This window comes from Danio aesculapii, chromosome 16 (genome assembly GCF_903798145.1).
Source record: "Danio aesculapii chromosome 16, fDanAes4.1, whole genome shotgun sequence".
In the NCBI taxonomy this organism is placed as follows: domain Eukaryota; kingdom Metazoa; phylum Chordata; class Actinopteri; order Cypriniformes; family Danionidae; genus Danio; species Danio aesculapii.
Genome location: NC_079450.1, coordinates 18,871,074 through 18,896,884, shown reverse-complemented (window position 1 = coordinate 18,896,884; position 25,811 = coordinate 18,871,074). Strand labels below are relative to the sequence as shown.

General features: G+C 39.0%; 1 protein-coding gene across 1 annotated transcript in view; it reads right to left on the bottom strand.

Moving 5' to 3' along the window:
• Positions 1 to 25,811, bottom strand: part of plekho1b (pleckstrin homology domain containing, family O member 1b) — a 54,814-nt gene that overhangs the window by 9,403 nt on the left and 19,600 nt on the right. Inside the window, exons 3-4 of the mRNA XM_056474850.1 lie at positions 21,826 to 21,966; positions 6,209 to 6,313 (exon numbers count right to left, since the gene is read on the bottom strand). Coding sequence (XP_056330825.1) covers positions 6,209 to 6,313; positions 21,826 to 21,966 — 246 coding nt within the window. The remainder of the gene's footprint in view (positions 1 to 6,208; positions 6,314 to 21,825; positions 21,967 to 25,811) is intronic.

Genomic DNA, 25,811 nt, shown 5'->3' with positions numbered 1-25,811 from the left:
TTAGTGTGTGAAAGTTGAAATAAAAAACAATTTCCTTAAAGAACTTACTCAAAAAGAATTTACTCAATATTTACTGACCCTCAAGTGGTTCCAAACCTGTTAAAGCTCGTACACACCATGATGCTTTTCACTCACGTTTATCGTCAGTTCTTTTCGAGATTTTTTTTGCATTCAAACCCAGGTGATTTTGATCGGCATTGAGGAGAGTGAATGTGCAAAATAACTCCCTGACATTAGATGGCTTAATGAACGTGCAAGTCAAATCCTGTTTGCTACTTTCCACTTCAACTGACATTGTAGTTGCTGTTGCGTTTATCATACAGCTCAGTGTGCAAATTACACATTGACACCTTTCTCAGTAATGTTAGTTGTAATAAATGCTTCAGTGAATAAAGTTTATGTATTTATTTAAATCAAATCTTATTTATTAATAAAATGTATTTAAGTTTTCAGTGTTTTGTGGCATAGGCTATTTAGTGTATTCTCACCTGATTAGCTGTTTCGGCTTACTTTAGGTCAAACTATGCAACTAATTTGACTTTATTTTTAGGCTATATGTAGAAACAAACACCTATTTCGTAAAAAAACAGTGTTGTGAACTTTTACGGTGTTTTCAGGGGTGATCAAGCCTTAATTAGGGGGGTTAATCCCCTCTAAAACCCCTGTAATTTGCACCCTAATACAGCTCTTTGTGCTCAGGAACGAAAAAAAAGCTTCACATTCATTTAGCTGCAGTGCATTTGTAATGTAATCAATCATTTGTAATGTGTATTTATATAATGCATTTATCATGTATGGCCATACACCCAAAGCGCTTCACAATCATGAGTGGGGTCTCTCCACACCATTACCAGTGTGCAGCATCCACTTGCACAATGCGACGGCAGACACAGGACAACGGCACCAGTGTGCTCACTACAAACCAGCTATAGGGGGAGTAGAGAGACAGTGATACAGCCAATTCGGTGGATGGAGGTGATTGTGAGGCCATGATGGGTAAGGGCCGATAGAGGGAATTTGGCCAGGACACAGGGGTTATCCGAAAGACGTCATCTTCTCCATTGAATGAAATGGAAACTGGGATCATCTCGATTGTTTTGTGCTTGAGCAGCTCCAATTGGTGTTTACTGTAAATTCAGCAGCCCCGGGTGCGTGAAAAAAGTGGCAATCTAATTGATGGAGAACTTTTTCACGCAGCGTATCAAAACCAAAAAACGAACATGAGGTGTTTCTTTAAAAATGAAGCTTTTACGCCTGCCATTTTGCACATTGGTGTGCACGGTCATATTAGTGCCCTTTGTTTAGTCACAAGGTGTTAAACGTCATCCAAAAACGTGAGGAAAAAGCATCTTGTTGTGAACAGGCCTTTAGGCTTTCTTTCTTCTCTTGAACACTAAATAAGACATTTTAAAGAAAACTGAAAACCACCGACTTCAATAGTAGCAATATTAAATAGTATGGAAGTCAGTTGTTATAGGTTTCCAACATTTTTCAAAATGTCTTCTTTTGTAATGAACAGAAGAAAGAAACTCAAACAGGTTTGGAACAAGTAAAGGGTTCCAATAAAGCACTGCCAGTTAAATGTGACCCAGTCCTGATTTTTTGCTCATAGGTGACGCAGATCGGATCTGTTCTAAGACCGTGTAAACACGAAAAAAGCGCAAGCATTAAAATATTTAGAGATCGGTTTCAGACGTCCTTCATATGTGGAAATAAATCAGATATAAATCAGATATGTGACACCTATCATGTAAACAGGCAGATCGGATTTAGTGAGGCATTCCATTTTGTCATTAAACTTGCGACAATGTAGTACTTCTCCGCGGTTTAATGGCATAGAAGGAAGACGTGTGTGGAGACCCAGACATGGTAAACGACAACAACAGAGAAAACACAGAGGAGGAATGTGGTCAGTCGCCACAATTTGCTCCCACCAGACCTGAGATCTCTCTTGTACCGTATATAAGTGGAGGACACACTATGTATACCCCATAGGTGCAAGCTGCGATGATGGCCCTTTCCCTCCTCATCCACCACAAAATCATTTTAAAGTTGGGCGAACTTCGCATATTTCACAGAGCTAAAAGCAAGACAATTTCTTCCATCGTTGCTCGTGTGGCGCAGATGCTAGAACCTGTTTTTACGCATGCGTGACATCGTAAATTGTATGGCAAGTGTAAACAGATGAATCAGATATGGGTCACAATTAAAAGAACGTGTAAACGGTCAGGAAAAAAAATCTGATATTGGGAACAAAGAAGAATTGAGCAATTGAGACCTGACAGTGTAAACGAGGCCTAAATGATGAGTTTTAGGTGAACTATCCCTTTAAATTTCACATTTCTTTGTCACGTTTGTATTTATTTATGCCATTTTTAGCTGTGTATAGTAAAACGATGTACTTCACATGGTATACTTAAACATTTTTGGCCAATGTTAGTCCCCATAATCTTTTTTACTTGTATACAAAACTGGTTCTGAGGAAGATCTCTTGGGCTGCTGTGGTGAGCTGATTCATTCCAATTCTAGTGGTATGAAAAAACCTGCCTGTCTGTTTAACTCTGCCAGCTGTAGGGGTTGAAGCGCACCACATTTACATGTGAACAGGAAAGCACACAGTTTCTCAGATATATTTAAATCAATCACTAGTATACATTTAGTGTGCTTTCTCATATTTAGCCTGCCTCAACCGTTCCTGTGTATGTTTTCGGTTGCAGCCTGGATTCCCACAACATGTGCGGTGTTAAACTGGAGGACGATGACAGCACTGACGGTTCTACCAGATTAAATGTTGTTCGTTAGCTGAAGGTGAAGGTGAAGCTAGGCTCAGATCTAACTGCTTTAACGCTGAAAGTCGTGACTGGCGTCTATTTTTGGTGGAGTGATTCATTTTCTCCCACTGTGTGCCGAGTGTGATTATAGACCCGCTTTTAAATCGAGCAAATCCTTGTGCAAACAAACTGTGAGAAGATCAGGGAAGGGAGGGAAGTTGGCGATTACAAATTTCTCCAAGGATCTGTAAATGACAGTCTGGATTCTGATCATTTTACATCATTTATATATATATATATATATATATATATATATATATATATATATATATATATATATATATATATATATTTTTTTTTTTTTTTTTTTTTTCCATTTTATTTATTTTGAAGAAAATGTTGTGCTGCTAGGGAGTTGTGGGTGGTTGCTTGAAAACTGCTATGCAGTTACAAAGGTGTTCAGAGCTTCTTTTTGTTCATGTTGGTTGCTATGTGGTTGCAAGATAAATGCACACTGGGTCAAGTTTAAATTAAATACAAATAAAAAAACCAACAACTACCATGCTAATTTGGGCATCGCTATGCAGTTACACAAGTGCTCAGGCTGTATGGTTGCTGTATGGTGTTTTGGATGGTTGCTACAAACACACACACACACACACACCGGCCACTTTATTAGGTACACCGTACTAGTGCTGGCTTGGACCCCTTTTGCCTTCAGAACTGCCTTAATCCTTCGTGGTATAGATTCAACAAGATACTGGAAATATTCCTCTAAGATTTTGACATAATAGTGTCATGCGGTTGCTGCAGATTTGTCGGCTGCACATCCATGATCTGAATCTCTTGTTCCACCACATCCCAAAAGTGCTCTATTGGATTGAATTCTTGTGACTGTGGAGGCCATTTGAGTACAGCGAAATCATTGTCATGTTCAAGAAACCAGTCTAAGATAGCCCATCTGCCTCAAGGTTGGACATGTTGTGCATTCAGAGATGCTCTTCTGCATACCTTGGTTATGACAAGTAGTTATTTGAGTTACTGTTGCCTTTCTATCAGCTGAAACCAGTCTGGCCATTCTCCTCTGACCACTGGCATCAACAAGACATTTTCGCCCACAGAACTGCCGCTCAATGAAAATTTTCTCTTTCAGACCATTCTCTGAAAACTCTACAGATGGTAATCCCAGTAGATCAGCAGTTTCTGAAATACTCAGACCAGCCTGTCTGACACCAACTACCATGCTACGTTCAAAGTCACTTAAACATCTTTCTTCCTCATCTGATGCTCGGTTTGAACAGCAGCAGATCATCTTGACCATGTCTACATGCCTAAATGCATTGAGTTGCTGCCAGGTGATTGGCTGATTGGAAATTTGCGTTAACAGGTGTGCCTAATAAAGTGGCTGGGTTTATATATATATATATATATATATATATATATATATATATATATATATATATATATATATATATATATATATATATATATATATATATATATATATATATATATATATATATTATTATTATTATTAATATATATAATTTTTTATATAACATATTGAGTAAAATTAAAGCAGTTTTACATTATTTACATTATGCTTTTTATTGAGTAGTGTAAGTACTGTAAAAAAAAATCACTAGTTTATTTTTTAGTTTTTATATGGTACTTTGTATAATGTATACCTTTTTAACATGCATCTACATTGTCTACACTTCAATTCATTTGAACAAAAAATTTCAAACATTAAAGGTAATTTGATTGAATGTCCTTACACATAAACTCATACATTTTATGCAATAGATCAGGTTCAGTTGCTTTGTGTGACTGAATTGCATCCTTGTATAATGCTTTGCATAAAATAAAATGATCAGCTGACTTTCACCTTGCTTTTTTACATCATATTTTGCCTTCAAACCAAATTCTCAAATATGGTGGTATAGTTTAAATGCCTTCTGGCAACTGTGCTACAACAACATGTGTTTAATGTTTAAGAATGCAGTCAGTAGGAGGACAGTCGGTTGTTGTTGCCATTGCAACCACCATTCTAAGATGTTGTGTGTGGCTATCTGTGCGTTGCCAAAGTTTTCTAAGTATTATTTTTGTACATTGCTACGTGGTTGCTAGAGTGCTTTGAATGGTTGATACTGGGATATTTTTTACTGGGCAAGGTTAGAAATCCTTTGTGATCATTTAGTGTGTTGTGGACTGTAAGCTGAGCAATGTTATGCAATTAAAAGATATTTCTGGTATGTTTACAAGTCAATGATGTATAAAACAACATTTAAAAGTCGCATTATCCATCTGGTATTTAACTTTTACACAGTTCTACATTTTAAATTTAAACTTTTTGGTAAGGGAAGGTCTGAAGCTCTCAACCACCATACAAGGTGTGTGGATAAAATGCAAATGTAGTAAAATAATAGGGAATTCCAGCAAACACTTGTAATAGAGGAGAAAATGTAATGAAATAAAATAAATGCCAATGCGTTTTGGCTTACAAGCCTTCCTCAGGGCACAAAAACATCACTTACAAAAAAGACTTAAAAGATTTTTGTGATTTTTGTGATTTTGTTTGTTTGTTTGTTTGTTTGTTTGTTTGTTTGTTTGTTTGTTTGTTTTTGGAGTTTGTTGACAGGTTTTTTTTGAGTTCCTTTTGAAATGTTTTTAAATTTGTTACTTAAATTGATTGTGTTTGATTATGTGGATTCATCAATTGGTTACCATTTGTGTACTTGGTTCCTGCTGATTGATTGGGGTGACGACTTGAGTCTGGTTTATCAGCTGTTTCTAATCTGTAATTAGATGTTCTAAGATGGAGATGTTTATATGTGATGTTTTTGTGTCCTGAGGAAGGCTTGTATGCCGAAATGCCTTGGAATTTATTTTATTTACTCTTTTATTACAAGTATTGCTGGAGTTCCTTATCCATTCATTTTCTTTCCCTTCATTAATCTGGGGTCGCCACCGTGCAATGAACCGCCAACTCATCCAGCACATGTTTTACGCAGCAGAGGGCCTTCCAGCTGCAACCCATCACTAGGAAACATCCATACACACTCATTTACACACATACAATATGGACAATTTAGCTTACCCAATTCACCTATACCACATGTCCTATGAGCACCCGGATGAACCCCACACAAACATGGGAGGAAATTTCTTATTTTTCTACTAAATTAAACCTTTTAAAATACAATTTCCTAATCAATGACTGCTAACTTCAGGTCTTGGACATGGCCATTTATAGCCTTTTTGTCACCCTAGGCGAGATTACTACTTAAGTATACTATAGTATTTATCACTTAAAACTACATAATGATCTAGTTAAAACTACATAATGATCTAGCATACATTAAGCTGTAAATATGCCACTGGTCTGGGAGAAGAAAAAAGCAATGACAAGCAGCTAGAAGCATTGTGTAGCTCACCTCATCCAATATGCGATTCTTGGCCCTGGTGATGGCTGCATTTAAAGCATTGATCCATGACTCCTTCTCCTCCGGACTGACAGCTAGAAACACCAGATTTGGGACCTGCATGCGGAGGATGAGAGATATTTTAATATGGAGTCATGCAGGTTACAAAGCAATTGAGCAATTTCAGCGTTATGGATGTGACATTTGAAATAAAATCTCAAAACATAAATTCACAGAGAAAGTATATGTTAACACTATATTGAAACATCTGTTTATATTTCCCAAAACAACAAAATATTATGGCATCAGAAAGATATCTATCTGTAAACATGTTTTATATTTAAATGAAGAAAATAAACATGCTTTATGCATGTGACCAAAAAAGTTTGCGAGTTTACAGTATATACAACATAAATTGTAGAAATTCTGTTAATTAAAGTGCACAACCCAAACGAAACAATGCTAATCTAAAGAATAAATGTTGGCTCACTAAAGAACAAAAACGATTGATTTTATTTGATCTCACATTCCTGCATTTATGAGGGAAAAGCTTTGTTTTGGATGTCACACCTCTCCGTTATGAATGTGACAGATGTGAAATTGCCACTTGTATGGCTTTGGTAAATCAAATATGATTGTTGACCGAGACATTTTTGAGTATTTATACCAAGTGGCAATATCCCACTTTCCCTCGTGGAGCTAATGCAGACCTAACTGAAACTGCAGTTCATCTAAATTTCACTAGGGCTTTATCCAAAATAGAGCACATTTCTATTTACTCCACTATTAAAATGGACAACTTTACAGCAAAAAAAAGGTGTTTACAGCCAGGTAAGAACAAAAAACGTTTTTGGTGCATACAGCTAATATTTCCCTTCATGTCAATTCTAATTGTTTGAAAACATTGACCGAGACATTTTTTAGCATTTTTACCAGCAACATCCCGCTCTCCCTTGTGAAGCCAACACGAAAGTAACTGTAACTGCAATTCATCTAAATTCCACTAGTCCTGGCTCCATAATAGAGCAAATTTCTATTGGCCCCAATGTTAAAATGGCCAACTTTACAGCAGAAAAAAATGGTGCTTACAGCCTGGTAGAAAAACGGTGTATAAAGCTAATATTACCCTTCATAACAACTGTGAGGGAGGTGAATTTTTTATAACTCATCTGTTTCCTTTATATTAAGTAACATTAAATCTGCATAATTAAGGGCGTGGCCACTTGAGTGACAGCTAGGTCTCGCTGGTCGACGTCACCTCATCTCAGCTGATTCTGGCTGACTAGCTGCTAAACTCGACATATACATCATATTTTTGTGTTGTTTTATGTGGCTTTACACAGTCAGTTGCCTTTTGGGATTAGTTCTTACAATTATCAGATGATAGGGCATGCTGTGTGCACTTAACTGTGCTCACAAGCCATTCCTTTTCCCTGGTGAAAGAAATTCTTATATACTTACTGTATATACCATATCTATAAATGTATTTGTTTTAAGAGAATTTATTATTTATATTTTTCTTTAGACCTTGAATGCACTCCAGAATGTGACAGATTCATTAGCTGTAGGGAGCCTGGATTTAATAAATAGCTTTTACTAACACAGACTGTATTTGTCCAAGTATTTGGAAGTAATTTGCGTTTTTCTCCTGTAGAAAATGTCAATGTTTAAAACAATGTTTAGTGGCTCAATGTATTACAACAGTGTTTTTTACAAACTAAACACTTTATTGATATAGTGGACAACCAAGCACATGTGGTCAGAACACAAATGAATCGCAGATAATAAACTATTCCAAAGAAAGGCCCATCTAAGCAAAATGCTAGCAGGCATCTATAGCTCTGCTCACGCTCCACCTTTTTGCCCTTTTTTGGTATCCCCCGGTTGGCACGATGACACGTGGACAAAATGGCAATGGTTGGCCACGCCCAGTTGTAGCTTCATTTGCGCTTTTTAGAAACCTATGGGTGACGACACGGATACTACCTCTATATTTTTTACAGTCTATGAGTTTTACAGTACTGTAAAATACAAGCCTACACAAAATGTTTAGAAAGAGTTAACGATTTTTTTCATGGCAAGGTTGACATTTGCATGGAATTGCTCCAGTGTACAGTTTGATATATAACCACTGTTGCCCTGAACTCTGCTGGCATTTTATTTTCTGCCTACAGACGTGGTGAAAATTCCTTCAGTCTTGTGCTGGATGGACACAAACATGCAGTGAGCCAAGCATAAATGAGCAGGTACAGCCATATGGCTGTGTGTATGGACAGCTGATGCAGCAACAGCATGAGGCTGAAAGCACCATATTAGGCAACAGCACTGCAAGTCTTCCAAAAAGAGTGTGCTGGAGCCATGACAGGCGGCCCTTCTGTTGATGCTGCAGCTGTGCAGATAACACTCTGCTATGTGCCCTATGCTACGTATCTGTCCTGTTGTTGACATCACTTTGACCATTAAAAGGGGAATATCGTGGGAAACTGAAAAACGCCTTGTCTGTCCTGATCAATGCATTCTTTATTTTACAACAATGCATTAAATTGATTAAAGGTGGGGCGGCATGGTGGCTCAGTGGTTAGCACTGTCGGCTTACAGCAAGAAGGTCCTTGGTTCGAGTCCCAGCTGGGCAAGTTGGCATTTGTGTGTGAAGTTTTCCGGGTGCTCCGGTTTCCCCCACAAGTCCAAAGACATGCAGTATAGGTGAACTGGATAAACTAAATTGGCCTAGTGTATGAATGTGTGTGTGAATGAATGTAAGGGCATCCGCTGCATAAAGCATATGCCGGAATAGTTGGTGGTTCATTCCGCTGTGGCAATCCCTGATAAATAAGGGACTAAGACAAAAAACAAAATAAATGAATGAATGAATGAATGAATGAAATTGGCCTTAGCGTATGAGTGTGTGCATGAATGAGTGTAAGGGCATCCGCTGCATAAAAGATATGCCGGAATAGCTTGTGGTTCATTACGCTGTGGTGACCCCTGATAAATAAGGGACTAAGCTGAAAGAAATTAATGATTAGAGTGACCATAAAGGTCTGTGCATAACATAACATGAAATATTTTGTCAAACTTTGATCTTGAATTTTCAAGAATCCACATTAAGCAGTGAAAAGATAAACACTGATCATTTCAAATGTTTCTTAAAGATATAGTTTATCCCACCCACCCCCCTCCAAAAAAAAAATTCAAATATATTCCCACTCTAAACCTAAAGAACATATTTTAAAGAAAGTTGAAAACCTGTAACCATTGACTTCCATAGTAGGAAAAATCAAATACTATAGATGTCAGAGATCACATTTTTCAAAATAGCATATTTTGTATTCAATAGAAGAAAGAAGCTGCTCAAGGTTTGAAACAAGTAATGGGTCAGTTAATTATTACATAATTTTAATTTTTGGGTGAACTAGCCCTTTAAGCTCCCTCAACTAGCCATCAAATCAGCACATTCAACTGATTTCTGAAGAATCCTGTGACACTAAAGACTGGAGCACTAGTGCCTTTTAATTTAAGTGAAAAAACATTTCCGATTAATGAAATGCAGCTTTGAAGATCCTAAAAAACTTCTGAAAATGTGCATAACCCGATTTTTATGTTTTTTTAGTTCATACAGAGACAAAAATGGTATTGTTTTCAAAAGCATTTCAGGCACCCAACACATCATTAAGTACGTTTACATGGACACCAATAATCAGATTTTTAACATTATTAAGACAATACTCTGATTAAGAGTCTACCATGTAAACAGCGATTTTTGATTCATTTAATCAGATTAGGTCATATTCAAACTTAACAAAAATCAGATTGGAGTATGCCAATTTTAGTGGCATTATTGAAGTGCTGTACAAACATGTATACACCGCAATCAAACTATTACTGTCGTGTAGGATTTTTGCCACATTTTGCGACAGGGTAGTCTTTACACATCGCTGTTTGACACTATTCTTAAGGAAGGACCACAGACACCTGCATCGCAGAATGCAGAGGTTTTTACCCTAAACATCATGCGGTATAAAATACCATTAAAACAACACTCTTCCAGCTATTCATACTTGCATTCAATATCTTGTTTGTCAGGGGGGCATGCATGAACTGTTCCCGATTGAAAGTGAAAGTGCCAAATGGCAGTTAAAGTCAACAAACTAAAAATAAACACCTGAAATTACATGAAACTCCGTAGGAAATGTGGTTACCGTGGTGACGCAACGACGTTAATCGAATTATGTGCTATAACTTGTAAAACGGGATCATGAAAGAAACATTTAAAAGGCAACTCATGTAAACACCTAAATCATATTATTGTCTTATTTAGATTAAGGCAAATAATTTGATTACTGATGTCCATGCTTTTACAAAGGGATCAGCATGTTTATTGTGTTTCTAAGGTTTCCTAGGGTGTATCTCAAAGCATTAAAAGCAGCTCAATTAATTATTAAACTACATAATGCTTCAAATGTGGTAAACCCGGCTCTTATAACTTCTAAATCTTTGTTAATAGGAACAAAAATCTTGTTTAAAAGCATGCAGAAATCATCAGCGAGCGAGAGAAATGAGTTGATGTTGATGGTGTTGGTGAGGTCATGTATTAGGGTGGCTCCCCTGTAGAGAGCTGCATGTGGAACAGCTGTTGTATGTGGGGCAGAGGGACTTATTAACCATGTAGTGCTGTGTTCGGGAGGGTGGGTGATGCTGGATTTTGCTAAGACCCTCCATGTTTGTTTCCTGGGGATTAACCCCTTGTCTCAGTGCTGGATTTAAAGGATTGGTCAGATGTAACCCTTAATGTTTCTCCTGGCTCTCTGAAATCCAAAATTTGTGATGTAAAGTCTAGACAGCTGGGGGGGAATACTTAAATTTTTTACAAATACTGTAATTCAGACATTGGAAAATCTCTGTTTCTGATTAAAGATGCAAGAGACTGTGATATCAAATATGAAGTTTTTAAAGGGCTAGTTCACCCAGAAATGTACCTAATCATTTATTGTCACTTCTTTATGAGTTTCTTTCTTCTGTTGTACAAAAAGAAGATATTTTGAAGAATGCTAGTTGCTGACATCTTCCATAGTTTGAAAAAAAATACTCTGGGATTTTATTTTCTAAACATGTCAGTATCTCTACAAACTGTCAATCTAAATCTTAGGGCCTTTCAATTGCAAAGCGAATGTAAATAAGTACTTTGTATAAACACCTGAGGATTAATGTTTGTAATATTGGGTTATCAAGGTATATGTGTATTCTGTACAGCTTTTTTATTTATTAATTTAATGATATTTTTTTTACAATTTCTAAAGTTATTTTTATTATTGTTGTTGTTATTTCTTCTTTTCTCTGATAGATAAATGTAATTGCATCTTGTTTAGAGGGTAGGGGTGGAAATAATATTTGTTTAAATTTGTTATTGTATATTAAATTTGTTATTTTTATATCTGTAAAAGTTTAATAAACAGATTTAAAAATAAATAAATACTCAGGAAGTTAATAGCCGCGTTTCCACTATCGCGCCTTAAGTGGGCGTGCTAGTGCAAGCCAGGGCCAGTCGCGTTTCCACACTCATTTCCGGGGCCTGATCGGGCCAAAGCAGAGCTTCCTCAGGGCTTTTCCATAAAACACCTTATAGGCTAGGGGTCTTTGTTTTGCTTAAGATCGTCCTTATGTTTCCCTTTTAAATGTAAGGGTGTTGCATAAAATAATAAAGTAGTTTTAATTTAACAAGTGATATTTCTTTGCTGCATCCTCCTTGATGTTTCAATAACGCGTAATAATCTTTACACCACATTAAAGACACAGCAGCCAGTAACTTCAGTTGTCGAGAGTTTTTGTCAAGTTTAAAAGGTGTGTTTGTGCATGAAACGTGTGCGTTTAAGTGCATCTATATGTGTGTGAGAAATCGGGTGAAAGAGCACTCTCTTTACAGCTCTGTTGATGCCGTGAGCAGCTGGGTTTCTTTCTTTATTTCTTTCTTTATTTTGGAGATAATACAAAATATGAATACAACAGAAAGACATAAAACTTTACAAATTATGTGTCCACTTTTGTAGGCTCAACACAATAGTGTCATATTAGATCTAGATAAAATAGCCTAAGCTATATTGAAATAATTAAAAAAATTACAAATATTGGATATATTAAAAACAATAAATAAACCATTATAAAACAAACAAAAGCTATAACAATGTAGGTATATTCAATACAAATAAATCAAACCATTTTAAGCCATTTTGAACTTTCATTTTACAAAGGCCTATCTCAAAAAAAGATTTTCGATATTTTCTAAAAACAATAAACAAAATTTTGAAATATTATTTATAAAGTATTTGGATAAGATGATATTAATCAAATTGTGCTAACAGAACATTTTTGAGGTGAGAAACCACCAGAAACGACCTTCTTTTCTGTCATCCAGCCCTGCGCAGCGCTGCTTTACAAATGGATTGGAAAAAAATGCACATATACATATAATGTAATGCTGTACAGTAACTTGTCATTTGTTTGTTTCGGTGTCTTCATTTTAATCGTTTTTTGTGATGATGCGATGGAATGCTTTATCTGCTGAACTGGGCGGGTTGTGTGACATTTGATTCGGGGGATGTTCTGGGGGCGGGGTTTGCATGCAGGTTGTGCTGCAAGCTACTAGCCCGACGGTGGAAATGTGACATGATTTTAGCCTGACTGCACAAGCTCCCGGGCTATTGTTATAGGCCCCAAAGTGGAAATGCGGTTATTGGATGCCAGCTACCAACATTTTTCAAAATATCTAACTTTGTGTTCAATGGAAGCAAGAAAATCAAACAGTTTTTGAACAAGTGAAGGGCGAGTAAATAATGACAGAATATTCATTTTGGGTGAACTATCCCTTTAATTTTTTAACCTAAAATATGCAGAATTGTTTCTTTTATTTCTGAACTAATCCCAAAAATGGATAGTCATGCCCCAATTCCTATCTGATTGCTTGAGCCAGTAGATTACTTTGATTTGAATTCATAATTACATTTTAAATTCCAATTTAGAACCTCAGCTTGAATGGTCTTTAGATTATATTGGCAAACAGTATTATGAGGAGGCAGAATTAAATTAAACATCCCAATATTGTATTGATTTTAATTATATCATATCCAAAAATGCTACACTTTACCTTTAAGAAACATAGAGCCTTAACTGGTAAGATGTACTATTTGTGTTGGTCTGAAGCAGGAAGGATATTGGTGTACTAGTGAAAGCAATAAGCTGAGCTGTTCTTACTGAAAGCCAATTACACAGGATAGGAGGACTACAGAGGTCGATCCAAGTTTGTGCTTAGAAACCGGTGTGCCAACTATGCCAGAGTACAATTTATTGTCTAATTTTGTCTATGACCAATGTGTTTTAGACTCAAGCCTTGGTGGTTTAGTTCACACAAGTCTGTATTTGCAAACAGGTGTGACTCTTGAATCATCCTGTTGGATGAAGCAGTTTGCATACTGTCGTTATGAAGGGTTCTCAAAGTTTCTGATTTAGCATCAATGTCAAAGCACAGTAATAATTGGTTATTACAAAACTTGATTTTAATAAACATGCACATACATAAATCAACCATTTAAAAAGTTAAACATATTTTCCATTGAAAAAAATACATTATAATAGTGGATAAATGACAAGTGTCAGCCATTTTTATGAATTGATTTTTATTTGATTTTATTTTTATTTGATTTCGTTGATTTTTTTTATTTTTATTTGAGTTTAAGTAACATGGTGCCAAAATACAGAGCAGTCTAAAGTCTTTAAGCTGCCCTAAAGCGGGTCTGTGTCTGCTCAAAATTCAGTGTAGAGACACTTTGCCGCATTAACCGGTTTGTGTAAATATACATTTTTGAAAATTGAAGCCGCTTCAGCTTTGGTTTCTGTGCCTATTTGGGGTGTAAAGATGCTTTACATCTCATTACAAATAAAACAGAGCAGTTTCATGCTGGATTGAGCAAAATGAACCCATACATATGTCCAATCATATTTAAAAAAACTCTAATTTCCAACTTTTCTTTTCTGGAAACTGACATCCTCGTCCATACAAACGCTCACAGTGAGGACTGCCGCCTGATTATAGCAACTGTCATATGCTGACTGGATAAAATATTGCATTGGGGTGAAAATGGTTTTATATTCACACATTTAGACTTTCTCCTTAATATAATTTTAGAAAACCATTTCTTTGCAGGGAAATCATATTAGCAGCCAATGATTATCAAAGAACAACATTGTTCACAGTCAATTAAATAGTGCTAATGTTTTTTTAGAAGTTATACTTGCATTAATCATTACCAGTGTTGGGTAAGCTATTTTAAAAAAGTAATCGATTACAAACTACTAATACTGGAAAATTGTAATCTGATTACATTACTAATTACTTAATGTAAAAAGTAATCAGATTATTAATTACTTAACTTTAAAGTTACTTTTAAAACATATAAAATATACCTATAAAATACAAAATAAACTGCAGCTCTTTCAGTAATGTCACATTCAATGAAAAACATGACAATGGGTTCATCAAAGCAGCTTAAAAAGACTTAAAGAGATAGTTCGCCCAAAACCTAAAATTCTCTCATCATTTACTTGTTCCAAACCTATTTGTCTTTTTTTAACACAAAAGAAGACATTTTGAAGAAAACTGGATACCTGTAACCACTGACATCCATAGTATCAATAGGCACTGCAATGTTTAGGTGTTCTGTGTTTGTCTGATATAATTAGTCTACCGAAATGTGTATATTCCATATAAAGCATGAGACTTATGGCTCAGTTCTTGTCGTGTGACTAGCGGTTTTCAACTGGTACGCCTGGAAAACGACAGCATGTGCAATATGCACTCCGAATATGTGTGCGCAAGCCGCGCGCTGTTATGAAGCGGACAGGAGACAGAGGTAAGGAAACGTTAGGGTGTTTATTAAATGACAACAAGGAGCACATGAAGGATAGCCAGGAGGATCAGGAATGATGTTGGGGTCTTTTCCTCCGTGGCTGGGTAACAGGAATACACGAGGATGGACAGCACACACCAGATACAGCTGACAGAGGATGACACAGACTTGGAAGGACTGGAAGACAGGACGATTCGGGAGGACCAGGAAGACTAGGAGGAATACAAAGAGAACAGGTAAGTAAATCGTGTGTTTTAGCTGAGGATGACTACGCTGAGTGGTCGCTCAGTTGTCCGCTTTCGTCGAGACGAGCCCGGACAATGAGCGACTGGAGTGCTGTGCTTTTATCTGGTGCTCGTGAATGTGATGCAGCTGTGTGCTCATTAGAAGTCAGGTGATGGTGATCTTCGTGAGTGGGGGTCGTGAGAGCCTGACCAATCCATGACAGTACCCCCCTCCCCAGGGCCCGCTCCTGAGGGCCGACACCTCCGACGCCGTGGTGGTCTCCCTCTGCCTCTAGGCGCTGGGAACTCAGGGTGGCTCTCATGAAACTCCACCATGAGACTAGGATCGAGAATATCAGCTCTGGGAACCCATGTCCTTTCTTCGGGGCCGTACCCTTCCCAGTCCACCAGGTACTCCAACTGGCCACCACGACGTCGGGAACGCAAGATCTCCTTCACTGCGTAGACGGCTCCTTCTTCTAGGAGCAGTGGAGGAGGGGGTTCCTCTTCGTGGTCAGGCTCTGTGGAGGGAAGAACAGGATCGTGATAGGGTTTCAGGAGTGATACGTGGAATGTAGGGTGAATACGGTAGTGAGAGGGTAATTGTAGTTTGTAGGTGACGGGGTTAACCTGTTCCACGATGGTGAAGGGACCAACAAATCGGGGACTTAACTTGCGAGAGGGCAGTCGCATGCGTATGTCCCGGGTGGATAGCCACACCTTTTGTCCGGGTGTGTATCTGGGTTCTTCAGACCTTCTCCTATCGGCGGTTACCTTGCTTCGACGGACTGCCCTCTGCAGATGTTGATGAGCCTCGTCCCAGACTCTCTCGCTCTCCCGGAACCAGTGATCCACTGCGGGGACATCAGATGGTTCGCCATCCCAGGGAAAGAGCGGTGGTTGGAAGCCCAGGACGCACTGGAATGGCGTGAGTCCGGTGGAGGGTTGCCGCAGTGAATTTTGGGCATATTCTGCCCAGCCCAAATACTGGCTCCAGGAGTTCTGGTGACCACTGCAGAAGGTCCTCAGGAACCGTCCCACCTCCTGAATCTTCCTCTCTGTCTGCCCGTTGGTTTGGGGATGATATCCAGAAGAGAGGCTGACGGCCACACCTAGGAGCTTGAAGAAGGCTTTCCATAGACGTGAGATGAACTGTGGACCTCTGTCCGACACAATATCTTCTGGAATACCAAATGACCTGAAGACTTGATTAAAGATATTGTCGGCAGTTTCAAAGGCTGTGGGAAGACCTTTCAGAGGGATTAGTTTGACAAACTTTGAGAATCTATCTACTATGACTAGAATACAGGTATTACCTTCTGACGAAGGGAGGTCAGTGATAAAGTCCACTCCTAGGTGTGACCAGGGACGGTTCGGAATCGGCAAGGGATGGAGCTTTCCAGCGGGTAGATGACGTGGGCTCTTGGATTGGGCACAGTCCTTACAGCCCTGAACATATTGCCTCACATCCCTTGCCATGTTTGGCCACCAGAATCGTTGGGATACTAGCGAGAGAGTATTGTTGATCCCTGGATGTCCAGTGCCTAGCGAGGTATGTAAGGAGTGGATCAGATCTACCCGGTGTTCAGGTGGTATGAACTGCCGATGAGGAGGGCATCCCGGCGGAGCAGGGGCTTCCGGAGTGGCAACGACTGGAGGAGCGTTCCAGGTGATCGGACAAATGGAGATGTGTTCGGGAAGAATCTTCGTTGGGAGTTCTTCATGATCGTGATGCTCGTGTAAACGAGAGAGAGCGTCTGCTCTTAGATTCTTGGGTCCTGGACGATAGGAAATGGAGAAATCAAAACGTGAGAAGAAAAGTGACCATCTGGCTTGACGTGGACATAGTCTCTTGGCCTCTTTGATGTATTGGAGGTTTTTGTGATCTGTGATCACCTGGAACGGATGTTTGGCTCCCTCCAACCAGTGACGCCACTCCTCCAAGGCTAGCTTGATTGCTAGAAGCTCCCTGTCTCCTATGCTGTAATTCTGCTCCGCCGGGCTCAACTTCCGAGAGAAATAGGCACAGGGATGCAGTCGGGGCGGTGTATCATGATGTTGAGATAATACTGCCCCGACGCCGGTGGTGGATGCGTCCACTTCCACCACGAAAGGAAGATTTGGGTCAGGATGAGTCAGGAGTGGGGCCCTTGTGAACTCCTTCTTAAGAAGGCGGAAGGCTGCGGCTGCTTCTTTGGTCCACTCCAGTCCTTTGGGGTTACCCTTGAGGAGATTAGTGAGAGGTGATGTAATCCTGCTGTAGTCCTTGATAAACCGTCTATAAAAGTTAGCAAACCCAAGAAACCTCTGGAGCTCCTTAATGGAAGTGGGTTCTGACCAGGATAGAACAGCCTCAATTTTCTTCCCATCCATACGTATACCGGTTTGGTCAATGATGTATCCCAAGAAATGAATCGACTTCTGGTGGAATGAGCATTTCTCCGCTTTGAGGTAGAGGTGATGTTCTCTCAATGTGTGTAGGACCTCCGCAACGTGTTGGCGATGTTCGGCCTCACTCCGGGAGTAAATGAGGATGTCATCTATGTACACTATTACACAGTGGTGAAGAAACTCCCGGAGGACTTCATGAATGAAGTTTTGGAATACGGAGGGGGCGTTGACCAGACCGTAAGGCATGACCTCATATTCATAGTGGCCAGTAGGGGTCACGAATGCTGTCTTCCATTGGTCCCCCTCACGTATTCTTATCAGATTATACGCGCTGCGGAGGTCCAATTTAGTGAAGACTTTAGCTTCTCGGAGCTGTTCCAAAGCGGCTGGTACCAGAGGAAGGGGATATCGGTATTTTACTGTACCGTTATTTAGGACCCTGTAGTCGATGCATGGACGCAGCCCTCCGTCCTTCTTGGCCACAAAGAAGAAGCTTGAGGCGGCTGGTGATTTTGAGTGACGTATGTACCCCTGACTCAGAGCTTCCCTTATGTAATCTTCCATTGCCTGATTCTCTGGAAGCGAGAGCGGGTAGATCCTACCTCTTGGCAACTGGGCATCTGGAACTAGGTCGATCGCGCAGTCCCATGGCCGATGCGGCGGTAGCTGGGAAGCTCTCTTGGGGCAGAAGACATCATGAAAGGAGCTGTACTCCTTAGGAATGTGGATAGACTGCTTCTCAGGAGGGCTCTCGACCGATGTTGCAAACAAAGAAATGGGGTTCCGACCTTGAAGAGGGAGATTTGGAAAACAGGCAGGTGTACATCCAGATCCCCATTTCTTTATCTCTCCTGTGCCCCAAGAGATGATGGGATCGTGCTTCACCAGCCACGGGCGCCCTAGAATGATGTCCATATTTGCACCCTCCAGAACCAGAAATTGAATCCTCTCTTGATGTAACAACCCCACTTGAAGAAGGATGTCTTCGCATTGTCGATGGATACGGGTCGAAGATCGAGTGCACTGGGTTATCGGTTGTATCTGGTATATATGCGAGGACGCCTCAGTACGGAGGTGGAGTTGACGACAGAGGGATTGGGAGATGAAGTTCCCTGCTGACCCGGAGTCGATGAGGGCTGTGACAAGGAGAGAAATAGAGGCAGTAGTTATTTGTACGGTGGTAGTAAGTGGTTTACATTGTTCAATATTCGTACTGAATACACTCACTGAAGTCCGAATGGGACGAAGGGGACACTCCATACGGGTGTGTCCACTGACACCGCAGTATAGACACAGACCCCGGGTCAGCCTCCTCTGTCGTTCCGCTGATGTCAGTCTTCCAGACTCTATTATCATGGGTTCTGGTTCTGGAGAGGCTGTTGACTCAGGCGATTGGAGGAGTGCAGACGAGGGGGTGATGGTGTCCTGTTGATAGGAACGGAGACGATCGGAACATCGGAGAGAATGTTGGATGAATCTCTCCAGACCCATTGTATCATCTAATGTGGCCAGTTGGATTCGGAGAGTGGGTTCCAAGCCGAGCCGGTACGTGGTCAACAACGATCTCTCATTCCATCCACTTGCAGCTGCTAGAGTGCGAAACCGGAGAGCATATTCCTGTGTAGATAGAGTACCTTGCTTTAGATGATACAGCTGCTCTCCAGCGGCTACTTCCCCATCAGAACGTCCAAACACCTCTTTGAAATACTCCGTGAAGGTAGTGATGGAATTCATGACCGGCCCGGCTTGGTTCCAGATCGTCTCAGCCCATTTAAGTGCAGGTCCAGAGAGTAGAGATACGATGTAGGCGATCTTCGACTTATCTGTGGGATATAGAGAAGGTTGCATTTCGAATATGAGGGAACATTGTAACAGAAAACCATTGCACTCCCCCGCTCCGCCTGAGTAGGGCGCTGGTCGGGCCATGGGACTGGAAGGAAGGGCCGAAGAAGAAACTGTGGAGGCGGAAGTGCTCGGTGCTGGTGGTGCGTTGGAAAGTGGAGCTGGTGGCTGTAGAATCCGCTTCAACTGGTCCACCAGCTCTTGAAGGTGATCGGGGGTGCTCATGTTGTCGTCGTTATGGGTCCGGGCTTCTGTTATGAAGCGGACAGGAGACAGAGGTAAGGAAACGTTAGGGTGTTTATTAAATGACAACAAGGAGCACATGAAGGATAGCCAGGAGGATCAGGAATGATGTTGGGGTCTTTTCCTCCGTGGCTGGGTAACAGGAATACACGAGGATGGACAGCACACACCAGATACAGCTGACAGAGGATGACACAGACTTGGAAGGACTGGAAGACAGGACGATTCGGGAGGACCAGGAAGACTAGGAGGAATACAAAGAGAACAGGTAAGTAAATCGTGTGTTTTAGCTGAGGATGACTACGCTGAGTGGTCGCTCAGTTGTCCGCTTTCGTCGAGACGAGCCCGGACAATGAGCGACTGGAGTGCTGTGCTTTTATCTGGTGCTCGTGAATGTGATGCAGCTGTGTGCTCATTAGAAGTCAGGTGATGGTGATCTTCGTGAGTGGGGGTCGTGAGAGCCTGACCAATCCATGACACGCGCCTCCACTGGAAATAACAAACTTGCAAAAAGACGCAATATGTGATCGACTCTATAAGCAGCTACGCTTCTCTTCACATTCAGAAGGTATACCTTTACTCCTGATCCTGCACTAAAATCGAATTTAGCCTGTTTAGCCTGAGTTGGGCCACCGCGTTTTTGGGTGCCGGTGTCCTCCCTAGTGACAAGTATTGTCATAGAATGCTTTCTGTTCAAGTGCTTGAAAAAGTTGCTGGTCGAGTTAAAAGCAGTGGAAAGTTCTTTAGAGACTGGACATAGGCTGCTTTTCACATCAATATTTTAGTTTTTACGCTCAATGAAATCAAAGTAATGCTTGTATTTCCAGAGCAACCACTCTGGCCAGAAACCATTTCAGCTCGCATTGTGCAGCAATTTAAATGTGCTTGCTTGTTAACTACAGCGGAAAATGTTATCTAAAAGAAGCATTTTTTCTTCTAAAAACTATATTTGTAACATAAGTAAAGCAATTACATTGACTTCAATCACTGAAATCAAATTACACAAATTTAAAATGTAATTTGTTACATCACTGCGTTCCCCAAAAATGTAATTAGAAAACAGTAACATGTTACTGTGAAACGTGTTACACCCAACTCTGGTAAATAATATAAGGACTGTCACAAGTTGCCACTGCTCAAAACTGAACAAATGTGCGAATATAAAACCAACTTTACCTTAAAAAATATTGCCTTTAATTTCATTTTTGACCATCGCCAAAAAGATATTAAAATCAATCAAACAATATCCTGATCCAGCCCGGAGTTCAGACTTTGAGAAGCCCTGATCTATGTAAATGTATAACTAATTAGAGCTGCACGATTCTGGGAAAATATCCGATATGTGATATTCATGTTGAGTGATAACAATATTTCTTAGGATATAATTAACCTGCAAAATGCTATTTTATCAACAGTTCTGAAAATATGATTTCTGTTATGATCATACTAAAATAAACAGGCAATAGATATTTTTCTCAGCTAATTAAATAAACTATGTCAAGGTGCAGACATTTAGATTTTAAGACACCACGAATGACTGAAAATCTTAGCAGAAATGCTGATTCTTATTGGCTGTTGTCAATTCCTCGCTTGTCTCCCGGCATTATTTTTTATTTTCAGCTCTAGGTTCACCTAACAGCACCTTCTGAATGGGAGGTGGAAATGAAGAGAGTAAAGGCCCCATCTGATTGGTCAGTTTTTGGATAAACAACCTATGCATGCAAAAAAAGAAATGCTTGGCACATAAAACTAATTTATTTGTGGATATTCCTTATACTTTTATCGCAATCATTTTTCAATATATTGTGCAGTCCTATAAGCAATAAGCACCTCTTTTCTGTTGTAGTTTGCTTTGGTTTTGCTCAAAAGCGTGTGAATGTGTGTGGAGAGACAGATCTCTGAGTTGTGCAACAGGTCATCAGTGTCTAACAGCATGACTGCAAACTGACTAATGAAGTCTCCCAGCAGTGCTGTAGTGCTGACTGGAGCATAAAGCCATTAAGCGTTATCCCAGTGTCCTGTAGAGACTGACCGTGTTGCCTGGCTGCCGTGAGCGCAGAAGTGTGAACTTGCTGTGGTTTTTTTTGCTCCTGCTTTTGGCCTTACGAAGCTCCTCAGACTTCTCATAGTCTGTGAGATCCACCACCTCCTGGATTTTCTTCTCATCTTTTACCTGCGGGAGAAAGTACATATATGATTTCAGCACTTTTTGGTACATATTTTATTTACTACACAATACGATGTGAAACGATGTGATACGATATGATACATCGATACACCTTTATTGTCAGACTTGGATCTAAAAATTTTCTAGCATAACAGCAACATGCATAACAGCAACTTGCATAACATCTATGTTAAGCTGTTTGGACACAGTTTACATTGTGAGCTACAGAAATAACTATATACTGTATAACATAATAGACTAAAGCTGCCCTAATTGAAGATAGTATATGCTGGAAGAAATGATTTACGTTTTATGAAATAATACTGATTGTGACCTAGTTAATATCAGATACTAAACCATAATTATAAACTTTTTAAATGTGCAATAAGAATTTCAGCCCCTGCACAAAACATGTCACAGCAACAAAGACAAACACAGTTGTGATTATGTGATGAGTTGTAATAAAAAGAAAGAGTTATGATTATGAATGTATTGTGGGAAAAATTAGGCTGAGACATTTAAATAATTTTTAAAGTAAATACAGATTAATGAAACTTATGAAATTCCCGAAACATTCATTTATTCATTTTCCTTCAGCTTAGTCCATTTATTCATCAGGGTTTGCCACAGTGGAATGAACTGCCAACTTATCCAGCATATATTTTACATATATAACCTTCCAGCTGCAACCCAGTACTAGGAAACATCCACATACACACTCATTCACACACATACACTATGGCAAATTTAGTTTATTCAATTCACCTGTACCGCATGTCTTTTGACTGTGGGGGAAACCAGAGCGGAGGAAACCCACTCCAACACGGGGGGACAACATGCAAACTCCACACAGAAATGCCAACTGACCTAGCCAGGACTCGAACCAGCGACTTTTTAGTTGTGAGGCGACAATGCTGACCACTGAGCAACCATGTCACCCTTTGCCAAAACAATAATTGTGATATAAAACATCTTTTGTATATAAAATAACTTGTTTCTTATCAAGTCTTACCATAACTTACTTTCTTATCTAAAGGGAAAACTTGCCTTTCATTATTTTTCTAAGCAAATAAATATACGTAGAGCAAAATAAAACATAAGTGAAATATCATTGCAGACTGCAAATGCAATTAAGCTGAGAGACGAGCCTTTTGATGACATTAAATTAAAATAAACACTGACACTCCATTAACAAACAGTGAGTATGTTTACATGGATATCAGTAGTCAAATTATTTGCCTTGATCTGAATAAGACAATAACATGATTAAAGTGTTTACATGAGTTGCTTTTTTTAAAGTTCCTTTCATGATCGCGTCTTACATGTTATAGCACATGATTTGATTAACTTCATTGCGTCACCACACTATTCATGTTTCCTCCAGAGTTTCGTGTAATTTCAGGTGTTTCATTTTTAATTTGTCGACTTTAACTGCAGTATCCCACTTTTTTGCATGCCCCCGTGACAAATGAGATATTGGATGCAAGTATGAACTGTTGGAAGAGTGTTGTTTTAATGGAATTTGATACTGCAAGCCATATGGGGGAAAACTCGCATTTCACGGTGTATGTGTCTGTGTTCTTCTCTGATTCGGTAGGTGCAAAGAATAGTGTCAAACAGCTGTGTGTGTGTGGACTATCCAGTCACAAAACGCAGCGAGAAGTCCTTCTTTATGGTAATAGTTTGATTAAGGTGTTTACACGTCTGTACTGCACTTCAATAATGCGACTAAAATCAGCATACTCCACAAGTCTTAATTCGATTTCTCTTTATTATGACCTTAATTGGATTAAATTAATTAAAAAATCGCTGTTTACCACTGTTATGGTAGACTCTTCATCAGAGTATTGTCATAATAGTATTAAAATCAGATTATTGGTGTTCAAAACGTACTCACTGATAATGGAACCATTAATGAAATCATTTCACCCATATTTTGACATTGTTAAAAATGTTATCTGACACATGAAAGTAGTGGTGTTTAACGATTAATCGTGGCTAATCGCAAACAAAATAAAATGTTCACATATTAATATTTAGAATTTTATTAAGTTTAACTTTTTTTTTATTCTTACTTTTATATAAATATTTTGTGTAAATATAAATAAACATTTGTACATTTATATAAAAATATACATGGATGTTAGTATATATATACAGTTGAAGTCAGAATTATTAGCCCTACCAAACCCACCTCTCCCCCCCTTTTTTTTTTTTTTTTTCTTTTTTAAATATTTCCTAAATGATGTTTAACAGAGCAAGGAAATTTTCCCAGTATGTCTAATAATATTTTTTTTCTTCTGGAGAAAGTCTTTTTAAGGTCAAATATTATTAGCCCCTTTAAAGCTATATTTTTTTCGATAGTTATACAGAACAAACCATCATTATACAATAACTGGCCTAATTACCCTAACCTGCCTAGTTAACCTAATTAACCTAGTTAAGCCTTTAAATGTCACTTTAAGCTGTATAGAAGTTTCTTGAAAAATATCTAGTCAAATATTATTTACTGTCATCGTGGCAAAGATAAAATAAATCAGTTATTATAAATGAGTTATTAAAACTATTTTGTTTATAAATGTCTTGAAAAAATATCTCCATTAAACAGAAATTGGGGAAAAAATAAAGAGGGGGGCTAATAATTCAGGGGGGCTAATAGTTCTGACTTCAACTGTATATGTGTGTGTGTGTATATATATATATATATATATATATATATATATATATATATATATATATATACACACACACCGTTGAAGTCAGAATTGTTAGTTATTTTTATTTCCCAAATTCTGTTTAAGGGAGAGATTTTTTCAACACATTTATAAACATAATAGTTTTAATTACTCATTTCTAATAACTTACATATACATACAAAAAAATGACGTAAAAGCATTACATTGTTATTATGTTAGGTAAAGTTATTTTGTATGCGATTAATCTCAAATAATTGTTTAACAGCACTACAAAAAAGCAGACAATTTAATTGCACGGAATACATTTTTTCGGCCCAACGTGTCCCGATTTACTGATTGCACTGTGTGTCCTTACAGTATTTACCACTTGTGTTAATTCAAAGTGCACATTTTTAGGGTATACAGTGTTTGAGCCCTGTGTTTAGTTTCGACCAGTTGTGTCAGTAACATCAGTAAAAGACATCCAGATGAGCAACAGTGCTGACTTTTAACTGGGACAGACGTCAAAACATAGCTAGTAAACATCATTGAGCAAAACATGAAAGAAGAGAGCCTTTTAACCCAGATTCACAGTGAACATCTGGGTCTGATTTGGTATCACCTGCCAAAAGTTCTCATTAAGTCATAATCAATTTCCATTAGCACTAAACTGAGGACCAAAAAACAGCTATCTATCAACACAAGGCCACATCTGGACCTGTGCTGTAGCCCAGAGCTGCTCAACAGTGCAGTGCTGGCATCACACCCAGTGCAACATGGGGTGTCACCACAGGGAATGGCTGTACAAATAGTACATCTACTGTTCCAGCAGTACAAAGACGACAATTAACTGGCAATCTGATCCAGTCCTTTTTTTGCAAGAGAGGACAGTCAGAGCACAGTACATTTGCACTCAAAAACCAGACATTAGAACTATTCAATGCTATTAGATTCAAGATTATACTCAAGTTTGCTTGCTGTGACTTTTAATGCACAAAATAGTGAATCAAAAGGAGGCTTAAAACGATCCATTTGAAGTAAAATGGGGCGTGATACCACATTAAAGCTTTATTTGAGGATCTTTCTTTCAAACGCATTAGCTGTAAAATGAGCCTGATGGATCTGGGGACGAATCTGCCACTGTAAAAGTCTGTAATCCGAGACCATGCTGAGAAA